Genomic DNA, 20,970 nt, shown 5'->3' on the forward strand with positions numbered 1-20,970 from the left:
GTTTCTTCTGTATTTAGAGTGGAATGAAGCTCACAGGCAAAATATTATGAATTGACAACAGACAGCCTAATATTTTTCAAGATATCTTAGGTTGCTACAGTTCAGTAATTAATTGAGCAAGCTGACTGTAAATGTTTTTAGCAGTAGTAACATCGTTGTAGCCTTGATGGTCTAAGGATATAAGGAAGCAAATTTTATTAGCAGAGCATTGGCAAAAATAAGTAAAATGTCTTGTTTTTTTCCACAAGCATGAATGTTCATTGGAAGTGTTTTGCAATAAGTAGCATATTATTACACAACTTCTGTACCTTCATTACAAACCTTTAATAAAAGTTTGTGTTTCTTGTATATTTGCAACAAACTGTGTTGAAATGCACATTGATTGACATGTTATGCCCTGTATTAATAGCTTAGCTTTAAAAAAACGCCATGCAATCAACCAATACCAACACAATCGCCTTGCAGGTTCTCAGATTAATGATATGATTACTTTAAGGAATATGTTCTGTTTTTTTTTTTTTAAAAGGGTAATTCCCAGTTTTTTTTTTATTTAAGAAAAAAAAAAGCATATGGGTGAATTCGGTTTTGATCCGAACAGCACCCATCCCTCCTGCACTGAGAACTCGCTGTAGGGGCTTGGCTCCAGGAGCCAGCCGACGTTTTTGTCTCCGAAAACAGAAAGACAGGGTGAGCAGAGGGAAACTTTCCCTTTACAGCTTCCGGCAGATGGAGGCTTCCCAAGCTCTTTCTTATTAAATTAAACACTGGAACGAGCCTGCCTGTACCGCTAAAACTGGAGGCAGGGTAGAGCCTGGCGCTGCTGCCTGGCTCCCTGCTGACCTGCATGCTCCTATACAATTTTGGAGGTTAAAAGAATTTACTAGCTTAAATGCAAGCCGTTTTGTCCCAGTGGGTCTTGGTGTCCCGGCGTTACTAGGCACATTTTCTCTATCATTGTAGAAATGCTCATAATTTAAAAAAAAATTTTGGTTAATTTTTCTTTATAGAGTGACTGGAGAAATTCCTCAATCTATAAAGTGATAGAGGTTGTTACCTAAAATATCCTCTAGCAAGGAGTCCCACGGTTGAACTGTGCTGAAATATTCTTGTTTTGTTGATTTTAAAAGTTCTGCCAGACATCTTATTTGGGCATAATTATTTCTTATATTTGTGGAAAAAAAAACCAACACAGTGAATAATGGCTATTCTGTTCAACATTTGAGCAAGATGACACAAATATGACTATTCAGTAGGGAATAATCATGACTATTTTTACTCTCTTCTTCATGCCAGTCATGATTTTACAGATTTTATTGTATAACTCCTCAGTTGTTTCTTCCCTGGCATGCTCATTGCCAATTGGAATACTCCTGAGCTGGACGGACAAAAAAACACATGGATGTTTTCAGGGAATTACCCACAATAACTTAAGATCTTTTGCCTGATCAGTAACAACTAATTTACTACCCATTGTTGTATATATGTGGTTGGGATTTTTTCTCTCTGCACGCACACATTATTTTTTATATATCAACTGTGCATGCCATCCATCATTTGATCCCCCAGTCACCTAATGCCATGAGCTCTTTGTCACATCTGGTCTAGCTTTCACTAATTGGAATAACTGTATTTTTAGAAAACTTGTTACTTCGCTGCATGCCTCCTTTATATGAAACATGACAAAATGGGACAGCAACTTTCCGGGACATCACTAGAAACCTCCCTTCCACTTACTATTTATTCCTACGGTTTGTTTCTTGCTTTTCATTCAGTTATCAATTCATGACGGACTTTTTTTTCCTTCACGTCGTTATCCTTTCATTTCTTTAAAAGCCTTTGGTGAGGTACAGCATCCAACAGGTTTTTCAGAACTGATGCACACTGTCTTCTATTTCCTACTTATTTATTGGTCCCTTGGCACCCTCCCAGGTTGTCATGCTATGTTTACTCTAGGCCTGAATATTCTTTCATATTACCAACATATAACGGGAGTAGCCAAAGCAGCTAAGTCCATAGCAAAAAAGCTAAGTGATCTATGACCGCTGTCAGTCAGACACTGCATCATTTGGCGAAGTATCACAAATACCAGAGAAGTCGCTTACTATATCCAGAGACCTCTTCAAAACACCATTCTATGATTCTGTGATTGCATAATGCAGCGCAGAGGCCCTCGGTGAAGTTCTGGATATAGGAGAAAGCAAATAAATGCTCTGTATTAATGGCCTTGCTTTATGTCCATTCTGCACACAATTTCTCTGTGAATAGAAGTGAGCCGAAGCAAGGCAGCGGCTGCTGAACACACTGTTCTCAGCCGTTCCCAGCATGCGTAAGCCCCTGGAGAAGAACCGTTGTCCTCAAGGAGCACACTAGCTGACATCAAGGACTAGTCTAATGACACAAGGCAAGAGGATCCTGCAGAGAGAGAAAAGATGATGCAAAACTGCATCAATCCCCACGTTCCCTTCGTTTCATAGACACCACCTGGCCCGAAAATAAGTGAGCATCCAGACATAGTAAACCATGTGTTGGTGTCAAGAAAGGATGGGGGGGTAACACTAGAGAAACCACAGTAGGTTCAGTTCCTAAAGACACATTTGCATGTAGTAAGCAGCCGCAACAGGTCAGCTTGAACCGTGGAGCATGGCCTGAACTGGGATGCCAGTTTGGGCAGCACTGACAATTCAGTTTCTCCAGCCTTCAATCTTTCAGTGATTTTGCTGCTTTGGAAGAGATGAAATCCCACTATGTGAACTTACATCTTCCCTGATGCACTATCTACTGCCCGCACAGGCAGCGGTGATAAGTTCTGTTTATGATCCAAGGGAATCTGCAGAGGTGCTGTGCAGCTCCCCAGCAAGACACAGCTGAGCTCTGGGATGTAGAGCCATATGCAGCCCCCAAAAGTCCCACAGTAAAATGACTCGTCACATTAAGGGCAGGACGTAGTGGTTTTTTTGGATGAGGATGTTTGCAACCATTTCATACTCCTACTTTCTCTGTTCAAATTTACAGTGAGGATCAGCACAATAACTATACACAAACCTGTATTCAGTTTTTCCTGTAGCATCAAATTAATTCCACTGCACCAAACTCACATTTGGCAGTAGGTGAAGAAACAGAAGATATTTTTTCTTTGTTGGATAATTCAATGAAAGTTTTGGAGTGATTTGTAATACCAGGCTAAATTCCTTAGTACTATATTAGTGAGGAATATGAAAGTAGTACGGCTAAAGATGACAGACAGACATTTATTGTGTATTTACTCCAATTAATCACTTCTAATCCAACAGCCTTTTCTGGAGTACACACCATTTTGCACATACCCACACAGTCACAGATTAATGTGCTGATATAAACAAAACACCTTGAGCTTGAAGAAAGGTGTGTTAAAGTCTGTAAAATTACTGAACACGCAGAGTATTTTTTCCTTTATAATGTTTTCTAGGTAACATTTTATTTCCCTGTTCTTTTCATCACAAACTTAGAGGAAAAATGTGATTCTTCTCTTTACCCTCTCATTGATATCTTTGCAAAAAATCCATCAACATGCATCAAATAATACATTAATGCATTAATACACAGCATCATATTAGGAGCTCCTACTCATTTAATTGTATTATCCACAAATGTGGCATAGTTACTTTATTTCAGCTTTTTTTTCCCCCCAGATTCATGATTTTGTATCTACCTGTATTAAGAGGTACAGGGTTCAAATGAGTCTCCCTTACCAAGCTCAATCATCAAAAGCCAAAATAATAATGAGCATTTAAACGTAAGTTTGAACATGAAGCCGAAGCAAACTCTTCAATCACCTAAAAACTAACTTGAGAAAATTAAACAATGATAAATAAATGTTTTTTTTAAAACTCCATTAGCTATCCACATTCAAATTTAAAACTTCTACTGCAGCACATCCAACAGATAGAAACTGAGGTAGTGTGTCTGCAAATGTGTAATTCTGCTGCTACTTATTCTATTTTTATACAATTAATATGGAATTTCTCTGCCACCTCTAATGCATGGTTTTCTTAGGAGAGAAGAAAAGCTTTCTTCAGTTATCTCATATCCAAATTCCAAATGACAGAGATAATGATGGCAATACAAAAAGGCAATGTAAACGCTCTGTGAAATACTTTAAAACAATTAGTCTTTTGTTGCTCTGTAATGAACCACATTAAGCCAGAGCCCACCAGCACAGAGGGAGGTTACAGTTATTAGCAACACCAGTAGGGTTCATCTAGTAATGACACATCTCCAGTACCAAGAATCAATGTCAATGCATGAAATTCTGATCCATCAAAAAAGTGATGCTTAGATTTGGTCTGCTGCACTCTTGGGGGGAAAAAAAAATCCCTTAAACATTGTATAATAACTTTTGTGTTAGTCACTGTTAGATTAATCACAGTTAACAGTTTTTGTTAGAATGCTACCATTCTCTGCTTTTATCTAATTGCGTTATGGTACACGGTAGCAATCTTGATTTGTAAGTCTTTTAGAGCAAGAGCGTTGACTATCCGAGTCATGAGATAGATACCTAACCTATTTGGATCCACCAAGTTGTTTTTATCCCTCTGATTCAACATGCAGGGAAGAATGCTTTCTTCTGATGCTGCATACTAACAGCATTACAAGAGAAAAATAAAATAGATATTTACAGAAAGAGGCTGTGACAGTAAACAGATGTTCAGAAACACCCAAGGGATACATTATTTACATGTGAACAGTGCATGCCTTGATCCCTCCTGTTCCATGTTCTTTTGTCTTCTGCTTCTCTGGAAGGTCATATACAAGGAAATATTCCAATTAAGGAATACAAAAAGGTAATTAAATTTGAACAGCCTGTATCATCTCTATGCTATTGGCTAAACTAAACAAATGTTCACTAAAAGAGATTGAATATGTACATCCACTGACATGTTAAGCAATGAGAGAGAATTTGGATTATCTTAAAAAATGAAGCGCACCTTATTCACAAATATATTGCTTCTTTGAAAAATTCAGAAGAAAACACTAGTTGTTAGAAATCTCGGTGGGAAGGAGAAGAATATGATTCTGTGCCTGGCAAAAATTCAGCCAAAATATATGAAAGTAGGAGTAGATTTGCCTTCATTCTATTTGCTAAAGTGTAATACATGGAAGCATAATCAGGAGAATATTTTAAAAAGCTAAAGAGAAACAGCAGATGGTCAAATTAGAAGCTGGATACCAATAGAAGGTGAAGTGTTGATCTTTTTGCTTTGTTTGGAGATTTCAATATTGACAATCCATATATGATGTATTTTCCAATCAGTTATCAATCCTGTCACAAGAGTAATCAATTTGATCCTACATGATGTAGATAAAAGCCTGGTACAAATCAAAATCTGAAAGGAGGCCTTTCAGCTTGGTTGAAGGAAAAGGCTGTCCGGAGAACTCAGCATAATCTTAAAAAACATAGTTCTGAGAACATCAAATATCTTAGAAGTAAGTCACGGCAAAAATTATTGAATGATCTTTGGAAAATTATACCTAATCTTTTTTCACCTTAATTTACCAAAACACTGACCCTATACTGAAACCTTTTTTGTTCAAAAAAAACCAGTGAATGATAAGTAGCAAGAGGGACAGGGATACCCCCAAGGCACCATGGGGTGTATTTAGAGCACTGCAAATGGTACATTTTAGGTGATTTACCGAGGTTTTCCTCAGAACCTTAATCCTGACAAAAACTTTGTGTTAATTGGCAATAATTAGTCAATATTGCTTTGCCCATGACACAATCAGCCATCGGTACCCTATTTTTTTTGTTAATTTGCACACATGAAAGGGCCTGATATGGATTTCTAGCATACCCTCCCACTATTCAAAATGCGAGTCAGATGCCCACAGCACAGGTAAGCCTCCTCATGCTGCCTTATCCTATAACAATAAAGCCAAAAAGCGAGTTCAGCTGTTGAGCCCCACTCCACGGGGGGCCAGCTGAGCCCACCCCTCTCCTGTTAGCCGAGCAAACTGGAAGCCAAGGTCAGCTGTGCATTTCTTCTGCAAATGCACCTGCAGCTGCACACAGCCGTGCTCTGGCTTCAAGAGAGAGACAAAGTCACACAGGGACAATCAGGCTCATGGGGTCTAACTCTGCGGTTCGTGCATGGTGGACAATGTCATCTCCAGGACAAAACACCTCTTGTCAGGGGGGACACTTCAGCACGAAATCTTTTCAACTTTCCTCTTCCCTTACACAGAGCCTCCCAAAAGTATATTGCCACATGCAAATCATCAGTCCTCAAGATCTGGAAGATTCACCATGTTACTGTTGACTGTCACAGCCTGTATTGGCAACTCTGTGTCATCCTCTGTTTAATCAGTGGAGCAGCACTGCTGGATTTACAGTCCTCTGTAGTAGACACTTCTCATCACCCTGCTACAAACAGGGGACTGAGTCACTGTGTAGGAGTGATTTAATCAAAATCACGTGTATTATCTGTGTCTGGAAATTGAGGGTTGGTCCTTCAAATCTGCATCCAACACTGTACACCTTAAATTATCTTTTCCATCACGTGCATTTCCTCTGCACAACAAAATTACAGACAGGGAACTTATTATTATTCAGAGTATACCAAACTTCTGGGGTAAAATCAACACATTATGTTACACTGCTACTTCTAACTTGCCTGACCACCCAGTGCCATGTCATACATCACTTCTTTTCATGCAATGTTACCTTTTCTGCCCAAGGAAACACCCAACATCACTTAAGGAGCAGGGCAGGAGGGACAAACTCAGAGCATGGAATGGGGTCATCATCACCACTCTGTCTAGAGTGGGCAGAGACTAAGAAGCAAATATCAGCCCAAGGCCTACCCCTTCCCCAAATGTTAGTTGTCACCCTAATCTGAGAATGCCACCCAGCCCCAAATCAAAATTGAAAGGAAGGCAACAGCCTTTGCTACTCCTAAAATATCCTCTGAGTTTTTTCTGATACCTGGAAAATAATCTGTATCTTCAGCTGTCACTATGCCGAGCTGAATGGAACTCTAGGGATGAGTTTCCATCTACCCCTGAACCTCCTACCTTAAATCGACCCCATTTGTTCATGAATGATCTAGTAATAGAGATGCTAAATTATTTCTGTCCTGAACCTTGATACAGTCTAAGCCTAAATTCAGTCATGAGCACCCCTTGGCACACACCAGGACCACAGCTAGAAACAAAGCCACCGCTGTCTGCACCCCACTGCAGACACTCTCGGGCAGAAATCGCAATGCAGAACTAGCCCAGGTCATCAAAGCTGGGCCCAGATCCACAAATCGGCATCGTGTCGGAGAACAGCTAGGATGGGTGCTAACCTCCGGGGGAAAGGCCTGGCCTAGCACCCGGGCCTGCCTGGGCTATGGCCTGACCAGGTTGCCCCGCGTCACTTGGAGCAGCCATGCTCCCAGACCAGCCCACACAAAGTACCTGGACACCTTCCCGCGTCTGGACTCTGTTCCCAGGGCTTGTTTCACGCTCAGATTTTTGTATGAACTGCGTTGTCACAGAAACCCTGACTTGATCGTTCCTCTGATTCCTCATGGGACTAGTTTCCTTCCTCAGTTTAATGAGTGAGGTTCCTGCGTCCGCTTTTCAAGACATATACACAATTTGTGTCACTGTCTCCAAACTGCTGAGGTTTGTTTGCTCCATTGCTTCTGAGGACTCTCACCTGCTTCTTCCAACCAGTACCAGCACCCTAATTCATCCTTTTTTTGTGTGTCAGAAAACCTGGTTCAGAAACAGCCACCTGAACTGCCTCAACTTGTCATCAACAAGATGAGCAGAATAAATTATTTCACAGAAAACAGATTGTGTTCACGATGAAATATCACATCAGTCTGGAAAAGTAATGCATGCATTTTACAGAAGTTATGAAATTTTATTTGGGGCTCCTCCCGGCATTTGTAGAGCGAACTTCTCAAATCACACACAAAAAGACACCACCAGGGTCATTTTTATTGCTGCTGTAATTCATGAACTTAAGTGCTAGCCAAGGCGAACTGAATTTATTGTCTATGATGAAAATAAAATTTAAGAAAACACACCATAGAAACATACCTTCTACTTCAGCAACAGATCTGCAAGAGGACAGATATGCCCATAGATGCATGGCTGACATTGCAAAGGCTGAGGACGTCGGAGATGCCTCTGAATTTTCGGCTGTCTATCCTGTGCCACACCGTGACAGTAGCTTTTGAGTTACACCAGACTTCTGTAGATGTTTCATGAGGCACAGAAACACACCACTGTCCTTAACACCAGCACGAGAGCATTTTCCACTAAAATGGACTGGTCTTTTAGGGTTGTCTGAAAAACAGGTTTAACAATTCACTGGCTGAGATTCATGGACATTAGATAACCAGATACTAAAAATCATACACTCTGAGATATCAGCTGTATGGCAGGTTGTGGGTTTCCACCGATCTTGTGCCCCTCATTTTTCCACAGGCAATAATTACCCTTTTTTGCCCCTAGATTTACCACCTCTCCTTTCCTAGCACCTGCCTTGGCCTCTCAGAGCATCTAAAAGCAAGTTAACTTGCTTTTCCTCACAGAGCATCTTTTTCCTCAGACTGTACTTGGTTTCAGTTCACCGCTTCTGCTTCAGGCCTGGAGAGGGTCGGTGTGCCAGACAGCGTCTCCATTTTCCCACCTGCCGCAAATGCTGTCACCTCACTGTAAGACGTGCTCGCCTGTAGACTGAGGCCATCACGCCTCCAGCAGTAACACTCTTACTTCCCCTCTTACGTATAAACCTGCAGTTTTTCTCCCTTGCTTGCTGGCTCGCTAACAGCCAGCAGGCTGTGCTAAGGGATCGCTTTTCTCCGTCAGAAAAGCTTGCTGACACCCCTGTGCAAGAAGCCATGTTTTCCCACCGGCAGTACAGGGAGAACTTCTGTGTCCGCCCAGACTGACACCCCTCTGCCCAGAAGTGCAAAGAGGAAAGGCACACATTTCCCCATCAAAATAACAGAGCAGTTTGTCACCCGTGCACAGTATCCCGTGTACTACCAAGGCACATATCAGACAATTTTAAACACCCTCTAAGGACCAGCAGGTCATTTCTTGAGCACAGGAAAATAACGCAGGAACTTTCCCCCGACGGCAAGCAGTATGTACTTTCTTCCAGCAATAAGAAACAGCCCATGTTAATGTCAGAAGCATGATGACTGAGCCTTTCCAAAACATGAAGCGATGAAATAGGGTCAGATGCCAGGAACGGTGCTTTTGCCCTCTGTATTGCTGGTGAGCATATCAACCCCAAGCTCATGGGAAATGTCTGGAAGCCCGGTGAAGCCCAGCGTTTTTTTTAAGCAGACAAAAGGCAACTGTCCAAGTCATGATGAGCAGCTCATTTCTATTCTTACAAAACTTTGGAACCAGTTATATCTTGTGCTACCACAGGAGGGTGTAAATCAAAAGCCAGAGGAAAGCAAGAGGCGGTCTAAGTCAGCGAGGTGTGGTTTCACAGCTAGAGCAAACCGGAGCACGTGCGGTGCTCCGGCCCCGACCGCTGCCGCAAGCATGCCGGGAAGACTCCTAAGGAAGCATACCATTGCTTCTTGTAGAGTTTGGCTTTCAGGCCCAGAAACAAAACTTTCAGCCATGCGTGAGGCACGGAAAGCAAGAGCACAGGCTGAGATCACAGCAAACCCCATGGAAAACTGTTCCCTCAGGTTGTCTTCACAGCCATGTGTCGCAGGGGGAAAAACGGGAAATCATTACTTGGTGAAAGTGAAGCTATGGCTTTGCAGGAAGCTGAGTGAAGCTAATGCTCTGCTCCTAAAAGGAAGAGGTCCTCCTCTTCCCTCACGCTTATGCAGCTCTTCTTCCTTCTGCTTCTGCCTACGCAATCCAGCTGCCTCCCTTGTGAGGGCTCTGGCAGCCACTGTACCTCTCCATAAGCCAATTTTATTCACCGTCACAGCAGAGGACTGTCCAGCTTGCTGGGTCTGTTCCTTGCTGCCTGACTCGGCTGAGCTGCCGTAGGTGCCAAATGGTGAGCAGGTTAACACGAGGCAGGCAGTGGGAGCATGTAGGAGACTGGAGGAACAGAGAGGGACAGGGACATTCTTCCCTGAGGGCAGCTGAGCCCTCAGACAAGCTCATTTCTTAGGAAGCACACCTTCACTGTACTGCTATCTGGCTGGCCTGTCCAGCTAAACTGAAACTCTTTTGACAAAGATCCCAGTCATCTTTTAGTTGAAACAGGCTGTTCTGTGAACTAAAAAAAAAAATCCAGCAACATCCCACGCCTGTCAGAAGATACCATCCTTCCTTAAGGGTGGCTACAGCAACCCATTAAAGGGAATTAAGTAAACTAACAGCGGAGTTGCAAAAATTACGTTGCCAGCTGGTGGAAGCGTTCCTCAGTCAAACCATTCATTGACTGTTCCTGGATCCAGATTGTTCAACCTATTAGTAATATTAGTCCCAAGGGGAATTTGCTTGTTTAAAGAACCAGCAAATCCTTATTTTTTTATATGGCAGTAAACTGAAAAATCCACAGTGAAAAGTAAAGAAAAGGCTGAGCAAAACATTCTCTCATCTCAGTGTTTAATTGACAAGTGCAAACATAAGGCTCTCATTCTGCAAGATGTGTGTATCGTTCCATTAAAATCAAGTCACATGTGTGGGCAACAAGCAGTAAAAGGCAGCGCTGAGTGCAAACATTGTGCTTCAAGTTTGAAACCAGTGAAAAAAAATAGTAGTCTTAGCAGATAAAATACCAAATTGGGATTCCGTAAAATTTCACGGTGCTGCAGGCCCTGCCCCTGCCTAGGAGATACCCTTGCAAATACTCCTCTGTGCGTGGCTTTCCCTGTCTACATAGAGAGTAACAGAACAGACACCCCCCTTCCTCCTGGTGCCCGGTCCTCAGCGCTGAAAGCTTTGCACAGGGCGCTGCTGGTGGTGGCACCTCACCAGGTGAGTTATTTTGCTAAACATTCATAAAGTGACTTACCCAAATCTTTGCTAGACTAGTGCTAATTTCTCTTCACATGAGAGTGGGAGACATATTTTCATGTCCCCTTTATTTTTAGATGGGGAAGGTAAAACTGCCATAAGCAACTTCAAGAATCAGAATAATTTGGGTAGGTCCTAAGGTATCTAGGGCATAGGGAGCGTTAGAGTTCACATGGTTCCTAAGCTACGGTCTGATGATGCAACCTATTGGCCCTATAGAAATGCCATACACCTACATCCTCAAAATGGACCTCATGTGAGCCAGATGGGATACATAAGCCTCAGACACTGTGACAGCTACACTGGTTTCCCAAAGAAATGGATTTTCTGCCTTAAAGGCCAAGTCATCTAAATCGATCATTTCAAGGTAATGCATCAAGGTTGGTGAACTATCAATGAATTTTATGCCTATTCCATTTTTAACTTTCTGACACCTTATAAGCCACTCCCTTTTGATTTTTACCAGGAGGAAATAAATTAGAAAAATATTAATTTTTCCAGAGCAGACAGGTCTTGGAACTTCTTCCATAGCAAAATTCAAGGAATGTAGTACTCTCCTCAACACCTGACAATCTTTTTTCAGTGTTGAAATGCCTAGCTTTTGGCAAGCTTAACTCACATTACCCTTACGCACAGAGAAAAGACTTGCAGCCTGATTTTAGCTCAGACTTTTTTTTTGTTCTGTTTTTCCTTTTCTTTTTCCACATCAATTTTTGTTTTAGTTAATAATAAAACTGGTTCTTAAAAATCCAAGAATGTGGCAGCTTGGAGCAGACCGAAACAGGATAAATCTTCAAGCCATCAAGGAAATACTGACTGACATCTTAAAATGTCTTCTGCTTCGAAATGCCCCACACAGAACAGGAAATACCACTTTGGCTCTACCACTACGATAAAACCACTTTGGCTTCCTGTTAACAGAAAGACATGTCTCATAAATTAAGTAAACCCAGGCTCTCATTGCAATTGGTAGCTTTTGTGCCACCTATAAAAGCAAAAGAAAAAAAAAGCCCACCCAAACTTCAACCCCAGTACATGGAGTTCCTCACACAGAAGCATGCTTACATGGACTCTCTTGCTAGTTTAAGAGTTGAAAAATACAAGTTTTTTATATTATATCTGTAATAGACATGTAATCTTACAGGCTTACACAATAGATGCAGCATGCCCATAATTTTTCCTAGTTAGAAGTCATTTTAAATTCTGAAATTCTACATAGTTTTAAATCAAATACCACCTCATTTCTCCATCCCGCCCCTCCCTGGCTGTCCCAAAACAGCTTTTTCTCTCAATATGATAGTTTACTCAAAAAAGTTACCGGGGGGAGGAGGACGGGGGTGGGAATGTTGTAGCACATCATTTATTCCTGCTTATTCCTGTTTCAGCTGAAACCCAGTATTGAGTAAATCATCAGAACTAGATGCAGAAACGATTCACTGTCCCCACATGAAACCTCCTTCATCTTGGGAAAGAAAATGTGATCCCAGCTCATTCTTGTAGCTCATGAGATATACACCACCAAAACAGAGAGATTCGATATCCAGAAAAGCCACCAGAGGCAGGCTGCAGAAACAGCTGAAATTAGATATTGTCATTAGTTACTCCAAAATCTACATAGCTGCACCAATACGAAAAGGCTTTACTGACAAAGGAATAAGTGTGCACGTGCACACATCCACACACATTTTCTCCTGAAAAAGTACATAAAACAAGTCCCATGAGGCAGATGGTTAAAGACTTTTAGACATTCACTAGGGATGCACAGTTTCCCTGCGCTAATAGTCAGTAGTGCAGGCTTTCCAAATTCAGACCAAACCCTAAGTGTCACCGAGGGGAGCACAGAGTCGTCCAAGTTTCTCCTGCCGAGGTGGCTCCCCGCCGCATCCGCTAATTGAAGCTGTCGGCTTGTGCACACGTCTTTCTCCGACCGTGGCTTTCACCTTCCTGCGCAGTCCCTTGTGACGAATCCAGCACCGGGTGAGAACTGGCACATCGATTAGTGGTGCTGGAAAATGAATCCTGTTTTACTACAATTTTCATTTCACATTTCCCAAACTTTCCATTTGCCTTGGGTCTAAATAGTAACTGAAGAGAATGGAGATGACTCCCAGCGCTGCACTTGTACGTAAAACTCGTACATTTGTTGTCTCGAACACACAGAAATTTGTTAAAATAACAATGGCATTAAAGTAACACCGTTCAAGAATTTTCTCTTATTTTCAAAGACCGTGACGCAGCCCATCCTCAGCAAGTTTTCAAAAACTCAGTAGTTCTACAGTAAGTATCTACTCACCATCTGAAAGAGTAATTTAAAAGCTATTTTAAGCTACATAGTCTTATCAAAACCAATAGTAGAGTTTGGGTGGTTCAAGGACATTTGTCTGTCTCTGTATTTGGGAAACCAGTTTTGCATATGCTTATACAAGCACAGTCTGAAAAGAGTCAACACAGCGTGTACAGGCCACATACTGCTTTCCTTTGTATAGTGCAAATCTGCTTCAGCAAACGGAGTTGATTAGGACTTTGCTCAGAACTGCAAGGCACTGACGACTATGGCTCTGTTCAACAGGCCACTTAAGCACATCCCTGTTTTTAACACCTAAGTGAAGATGCTTTTGAAGGAAAGTGGTGTTTACATGCTTTGTTTTATGAGAAACTGAATGGTCTGCACCTACAAGGGAAAATCTGAAAAATATGCTCAATTTGACCTCCATTATTTACCAATTATTTAGCACCAAGTAGTTAAAATTGAGATGCACCAAGCAGATTAAGCCCTACACTCCTAACTTTCAGTGTGTGCTCAGCAGTTAATTGACATCATGTCAAATTCAGGGGCTATCCCTCTCCCACCTACACATCTGCTTTGAAGAATTCATTCAGGAGCGGGACACTAACAGATGTCCACCATCCAGAGGGTCTTCTGTGGATGGGGAAATATTTTAAAAAAAAAAAACAAAAACAAAAACAAAACTTAGAATGAGCTCCATTTTCAGGAAGCGATTACTCTAAACGAAATTGCAACGAGCTTGCTTAATTCCTATCAACTTCTAGTTAGAATTACTGAAGTGATGAAATTACACCCATATGACAATTTCCTGAAAACAATAGCTTTTTAACCAACCTAGATTTTATGTCTGCTTCCCCATTTAGTCATCACCCACTTCCAGGTCTCAGCTCACATTTGCTCCCCACCAGAAGACTAGCCCTAATTATTAAGTCCTGAGCTAATATTATCAGCCCTTACCCTCACACTCCCAAACCCTTTTATACCTGAGGCAGTGATGCTACCCCAAGCATAGCCCAGCTTCTGTATTCAACCAGCCCCAGTTTCCCCTGACCCTTTCCCACTGAAGCCTGTATCAAAGGAGCCTACATTCTTCCTTCTATTCCCCCTTTCTTATAGCCTAGCGTCTGCTCCTCGTCCACACTCAACACAGCCTTAACTGCCATTTTTGGATGCACTGGGACATAATGCCGTGTCTCTATTTCAAAAGGAAAGCTGGTGAGTGTTAGATATGCAGTATCATTACTGCATCATCACTACACAGGTGGAAAAGATTTCACATGTTCCCACTAACACTGTTAACTTTTGTTTTCTCAATCAAGCTATGACAAAACATACAATGTATAAAGACAAGTGAATATGGCTGCATCTGTAGAGTGTATCTTGCTTTAAAACATAAACTGCATTTAAAAATAATGACAAAGTATATCTTTATGAAATAGCCAACAGAAGTGAATATTGCCACAGTTCCTGTAGTGGCATTAATTTAAGAACGGTGGGCTAATCCTTGCTTTTCAAAATTTAGCACTCTGCAAAGTACCTCATACTTGTACATATGCAGAAGATGGGAAGGCAAAAAACCCAAACCTTCTACTGAGGACAATGAAGAAAAAGTTACAGCAGATGTCCCAGGGTAGTCTCAGTTGTAGAGCCATTACTGTGATTCATAATGGAACAAAAAACAAAGAGGCATTTCAAGTCAACATGTAAGCAGATGGGTGGGTCTGTTCCATGTGTGCCCATCTACATTAGGAAATTCAGCATATATAAATATATAAATAAAACATATATACAGTACAGTCATATTCATATAAGCCATAAAATGACATATATTTACAAAAATATTTGCAGCTATGTTTTACACTTTCAGGTCCACATCAGGAATTTAATTATTTAGGTTCTGCCTTGTGAACTTGATCACCTTCCTAAGTAGGAATCTGGAATGACCTTGTACCTCACAATTGCCAAAAATAAGAAAGAAGGAAATAATGTTCCAAGGAATTCTGAAAGAATAAAGTAATCTTCCAAGTAATTCTGCCAAGTCCATAAGAAAAGCTGAAACTTGTTGAAGCATTAGCTGCCTCACTGAAGAGTACATTACATGCTAGAAAACATTGAGAGACCTTCTCTTCTTCATGTAGAAAGACAGTACCTTGGTCTAGTCCATAAATAAATTTGAAACTCATCAAGCATCAGGCAGAGCACAAACTGGGTGCCTGACAGCTGTCTGTAGTATAAACTCATGCATAATTACTATTTTATTTGTCTCAGTTGAAACTGGTAGAGTGGTGAAAGGGAATGAATGTAGAAATGGAAATACATACATCAGGTTACCTTATGGGGTAAAAAGGTAGACAGTAGACTGCATCCTGTTGGCATTGTTGTAGCTTCCTTTAACAGCAAGTTACATGGCTAAAACAACCCCAAGGACCTCACATTTATACAGTTCATATTATACAGTTCTGTGACTTCCAGGAATTGGACATATTTAATTTGCTTCTCCTAAGATGGAAAAACATTTCTTCACTGCTTCATAAAATAGTCTTCTTAGGTATGCAGTCCAGGTTCAGGCATGCTTTTTTAATTTTGGGGATTCACCCTTTTGATGTGAAATAAGTTTTGCAAGAGGAATTAAAGCTTTGGACATGGGGTTGCTTTCCTTTTGAAGAACACTTAGAAAAAACAAACCTCAAAATGCAGCAGTTTAAAGTGCCTGTACGTGAAGACCCGTGAAGAAAAATCTTGCCATGAACCATGGCCTCAGATAGCACTTTCAGCAATAGGTTGTGGAGTCATCTCTTGCTCCTCACTATTCTCTGTGGACATGTCCTGGATCTCCTGCTGCTGATAGATGTCTTGGACCAGCATGATGTTTGTGTTCCTCCACTCTCTGTACTTCATTGCCGTCAACTTTGGGTCCTCTAGCAACTGGTTAATTGTGGCCAGGTCATGTTCCTTACACTAGGAAGAGAACAAGCGGTTATTTCCCACAGAAACTGTCAAGTTCATTGTCCTCAACCAAAACACTCTGGGAACATTAGAAAACCCTGTCACAATGATACGGTCAATTATCGATCCTCCTGGCAACTTGTCCCCATTTTTAGAGCGTAAATCATCAAAGTTAAGCCTACAGCAGAAATTCATCCCAGTTGAAGGCAAGATTATGATTCCATGTAGACTTTTATTTTGTAGGATTCCTAGCAAAACTTCATGAGAGAGGATTGATGTGAAAATTAGACATTGTTATGCTGTCTCACAACAAGTTAGTACTTGCATGAAGCTAGACGCAACAGCATTTATTTCTGCAATTCACACCAATTACAACTTTCTCAAAAAATACTTATTCCCTGGCCACATTATAAAAGTCTCTTCTCTGGAAGCTAGACAGAAAATAATTTACTGGCAATTAAAAAATTAACTGGCAATAGAGTTTATGGGTGGCTAGAGCACATGTGGCTGCTAATACATCTACCTCCAGCTACTACTAACAAAACTGGTCCCTACATTTAGACAAGAGCAGCTCAGACCATATATTGCAGGAACCCTCATTCAATCGTAAGACATGAACAGTCACTGATATAGGGAGACTGAGACCCTTTATTTCACAGAATGGTTGAGGTTGGAAGTGACCTCTGGAGGTCATCTGGTCCAACCCCCTTCCTCAAGCAGGGACACCCAGAGCAGGCTGCCTAGGACCATGTCCAGATGGCTTTCGAATATCTCCAAGGAGAGACTTGACAGACTTTCTGAGCAACCTGTGCCAGTGCTCAGTCACCCTCACAGTAAAAAACTGTTGCTTGATATTCAGATGGAACATCCTGTGTTTCACTTTATGCCCATTGCCTCTGGTCCTGTTACTGGGCACCGCTGAAAAGAGCCTGGCTCTGTCTTCTTTACAGCCTGCTTTGAGGTATTTATATTCATTGATGTACTCACATTTTCTGATACAAAAGCAACCACTTTTCCAGCCTGTAATGTCTATCCATGCAGTGGATCACAGGGTAGAGAAGACCCAGTTAGCAGCTACAATTAATGGAGGGACCATGCTGCACTAACAAATCTTTACTGCTTTTGCCTGGCTCCATCCCCACAGTCTGTATGTGAAAGCAATGGAATAGTTCTCAACATTTAGACTAGATATTAGGAAAAATTTCTTTACAGAGAGAGTGGTCAAGCATTGGAACAGGCTGCCCAGGGAGATGGTGGAGTCACCATCACTGGAAGTGTTCAAAAAAAATGTGTGGATGTGGCACTTCGGGACATGGTTTAGTGGGCATGGTGGTGTTGGGTTGACGGTTGGACTTGATGATCTTAAAGGTCTTTTCCAACCTTAATGATCCTATGGTTCTGTGAAAATCTCCTGCTGCCACCAGTTTCATCACACCTGAGGACACTTTGTGCTAGTGGCTGCCTTGAAAACACCTTGAAAATACTCCCACACATTCAGAACATTTCCTGATAGCAGCAATAGGTGGCTTACACATTCATATCTCACTACGACTCTAAAGAACTATCAACCGCTCTAACCCCTGTGATGCCTGAGATGCTTTTGAAACACAAAAACTTGTTCAACCATTCAGCACAGGTGCTACCCTCAAGACTTAGTGCCAGCCCTTTTAAGAGGGCTTCTGGCATCGATGCAGAGATATGTGCAGTTAAGAGAAGAAGGAGATAGGGAGGTTGAAGGGAGAGAAGAGTATTTCCAATGAACAAAATTGGTGGCAAAAAGCCACGCTGTGGAATTTTTCTGTAGCACTAAAGCTATTTCCCACATTCATTAAGCCTGTGATGCGTTTGCACCCAGCTTCCCTCACTTCCAAGCTATTCAAACCATGTTTTGTTAATGATATATTGTGGCAGCAACATTAATCTGTTGTTAAAGATGTGGAGTCAAAAGTCCAAAATTAAAATTGCACCGAATCTTGCATAAATCACTTGTCTCAAACTAATAGGGTTTTAGTTAAAGCAGAGTAAATATGGATTGTATACAAAACTTTCCCGATTTTTAAATTTCCAGTAGATCATTTGGGTGATGGAGAGACATGGACCTGTTGGAGTGGGTCCAGAGGAGGGCCACAGAAATGATCAGAAGGATGGAACACCTCTCTACTGAGGAAACACTGAAAGAGTTGGGGTTGTTCAGCCTGGAGAAGAGAAGGCTCCAGGAACACCTTATTGCAGCCTTCCAGTACTTAAAGGGGGCTTAGAAGAAAGATGGAGACAGACTTTTTAGCAGGGCCTGTTGCAATAGGACAAGGGATAATGGTTTTTTAAGCTAAAAGAGGGTAGATTTAGACTAGATCTGAGAAAGAAATTTTTCACAATGAGGGTGGTGAAACACTGGCACAGGTTGCCCAGAGAGGTGGTAGATGCTCCATCCCTGGAAACATTCCAGGTCAGGTTGGATGGGGCTCTGAGCAACCTGGTCTAGCTGAAGATGTCCCTGATCGTTGCAGGGGGTTGGACAAGGTGACCTTTAAAAGTCCCTTCCAACCCAAACTATTCTATGATTCTATGATCATTTCCAATTATGCCATGTCTCCTGTTGTAAATTGAGAAAATTTACTTTAAAAACACGTAATCCCACTGATGCATAGAATATGGCACTTTCCCATTGCAGGCATTTGCCTTTCAGACAGGCTAACTTAAACACTGCTGTATATAGAAGCCTGTTTGTGTCTGTGAAAAAATGTCTGTGCTATATTTGTCTTGTCAATAGTCCAATTTCTTAGTCTGAAGAAAGCAAAAAATAAAATATCAACACATTTTATACACTGTGAACACTCCAAAAATGATTTTTCCATATTAAATAAAGTGTTAGACAAGCCTGAGGTTATAAACACTGCTAATCACGATTTATTCAATACTCCCGTACTAAATCAATGCAAAGCTGCCCTTCTTGCTTGTGTCTGGCAGTAAGGCTTCTTGGCTTCCATTCAGCTCCATACTAATGAAATTGATTGTCCCACAACATACAACTCCATTTTGTAGTAACTGGTTCATAGATTTATTAGGGAGGCTCCTACTGGGGAAAACTTTGCAGTTTGTTTCTATATTTAGTTTCCTGTCACGTAAAATAGGCACACTTTTAAAACTAGCTCTCTGTTGTATGATGGGTTCGCTTTATTGCTGATGCAGATGGATACTGCTAGTGTCAGTATCATGTCACTGAAGACACTTTGATACTGAGGAGAGACTTCACCAGGTCTCATATGGAGCCTGGAAGCCCTACAACAGGGAGAATGATTATATTCCCACTTGTCTTTTCAACTGTATCTTCAGAAAATATAACACAGGCCAGGGTGCCAAAGCCAAGCCTTCCATTGTAACTAATAATCAAATCAATGATTGTGCTGATAGAAGATTTTCATGCATTTCTCTAGTGTACGATGCCTGAAGCCAAATACACGGACTTGAAACAAGATACTAAATTCCTGCAAACAAGTAAAGCCCCAGGTTTGCATTTATTCTTTCTTCTCCTTACAATTTAAACGTTATGGTTAAGCTTTCTATTTCCCTCAGCACCATTCAGAAGCAGGCTTTGAAATGCCGTGATACTTGACGCTGGCGAGTAAACAGGCTCATAAATCCCCCTATTCCAGACAGATTTACTGGCCCTTTCATGGAACATCCCCTGAACCCCTCCACCCCTCCAGTTCATTATATGTTTCCAACATAAAAGCAGGATGCTTTTGTTATTAAAAATACTTTAGTTACAGGAGGTCTTTACAATAGCTTTGGCACATCCTCTACATTCTCCAATAATCACATAAGGAAAACTTTTTTTGGCTCAGGGTCATTTTCATGTCCTTTATCATCAATGTACTTTGTCTGCTCTTCCTTCTTTAAGGCTCCCCTGTTCAGTGCATTCAGCCAAGCTTGCAAGTTTTCCAGCTAACTAAGAGAAGCTTCTTTATTAAATTTTCCAAATGGACTGGAACTTCTGCAAGAAGGGTCCCTTCTGAACTATTGCCTCTGTTTCCAGTTCAAATTTAACAACAAAACATAGATCAGTATTCAAAATGAAGTAGAAAAAAAATTTCAAAAACTTAACCAAATTCTCTGGGGCTTTAAGTAAATATGTAATTAGAATTTGGCTGAAGTCTAGGCTTGCTTCTTTTTTCAGTCAAAGTGTTTCTTTCTCTCAGGCTTTTCCTTGTCTTGGTCTGCGGCCTCACCTTTAATGTGCTGTTCAGCATTCGAATTTTGTGGAGTTTCTCATTAATGGAGGGGTTTTTGCTGCGTTTGATAAATGACTTCCTAAGCTCCTTCTTAGTTGACAGCCGACGATCACCAATGGGAGACAGGCTTGCTTGTTCTAATGACTTGTAAAGTCGCTCCATCTCATCATCATCACATTTTTCCTGATCTGCAAAGAATAAATTGGGTATGAGAACATGAATGTGGCAGCAGATAGCAGAAATGTTAATTACAGCCATCAGAAAGGCACTTAGCCAAGTCAAAAAGTAACAGTATCAGAGCTAAAACCAAGGGCAATTTTTAGGGTAATTTATAGGATAATAATGCATATAAGACATACTACCAAACTGAAATGTTTTTAAGAATCAGGTCGTGATCCAAACAGCTATGAGCATATATTTCCACTGATAGATGCTCCAGATATATCACAGGCTTTGAACAACTGTCAGTAATGCTACATTTGAACAAAAACAAGTTTGAAAGCATCTACACCCATTCACCTTTCC

The 20,970-nt window shown here is 41.2% G+C and overlaps 1 protein-coding gene across 1 annotated transcript in view; it reads right to left on the reverse strand.

The window, feature by feature from the left end:
- Nucleotides 1-16,024: 16,024 nt before the first annotated feature.
- IPCEF1 (interaction protein for cytohesin exchange factors 1) overlaps nt 16,025-20,970 on the reverse strand; it is a gene marked incomplete at its 5' end in the record, with an annotated part of 19,738 nt that continues 14,792 nt past the window's right edge. The window contains 2 exons of the mRNA XM_010291151.1: nt 16,025-16,225; nt 20,443-20,633. Coding sequence (XP_010289453.1) covers nt 16,025-16,225; nt 20,443-20,633 — 392 coding nt within the window. The remainder of the gene's footprint in view (nt 16,226-20,442; nt 20,634-20,970) is intronic.

This window comes from Phaethon lepturus, unplaced genomic scaffold (genome assembly GCF_000687285.1).
Source record: "Phaethon lepturus isolate BGI_N335 unplaced genomic scaffold, ASM68728v1 scaffold977, whole genome shotgun sequence".
Lineage (NCBI taxonomy): Eukaryota > Metazoa > Chordata > Aves > Phaethontiformes > Phaethontidae > Phaethon > Phaethon lepturus.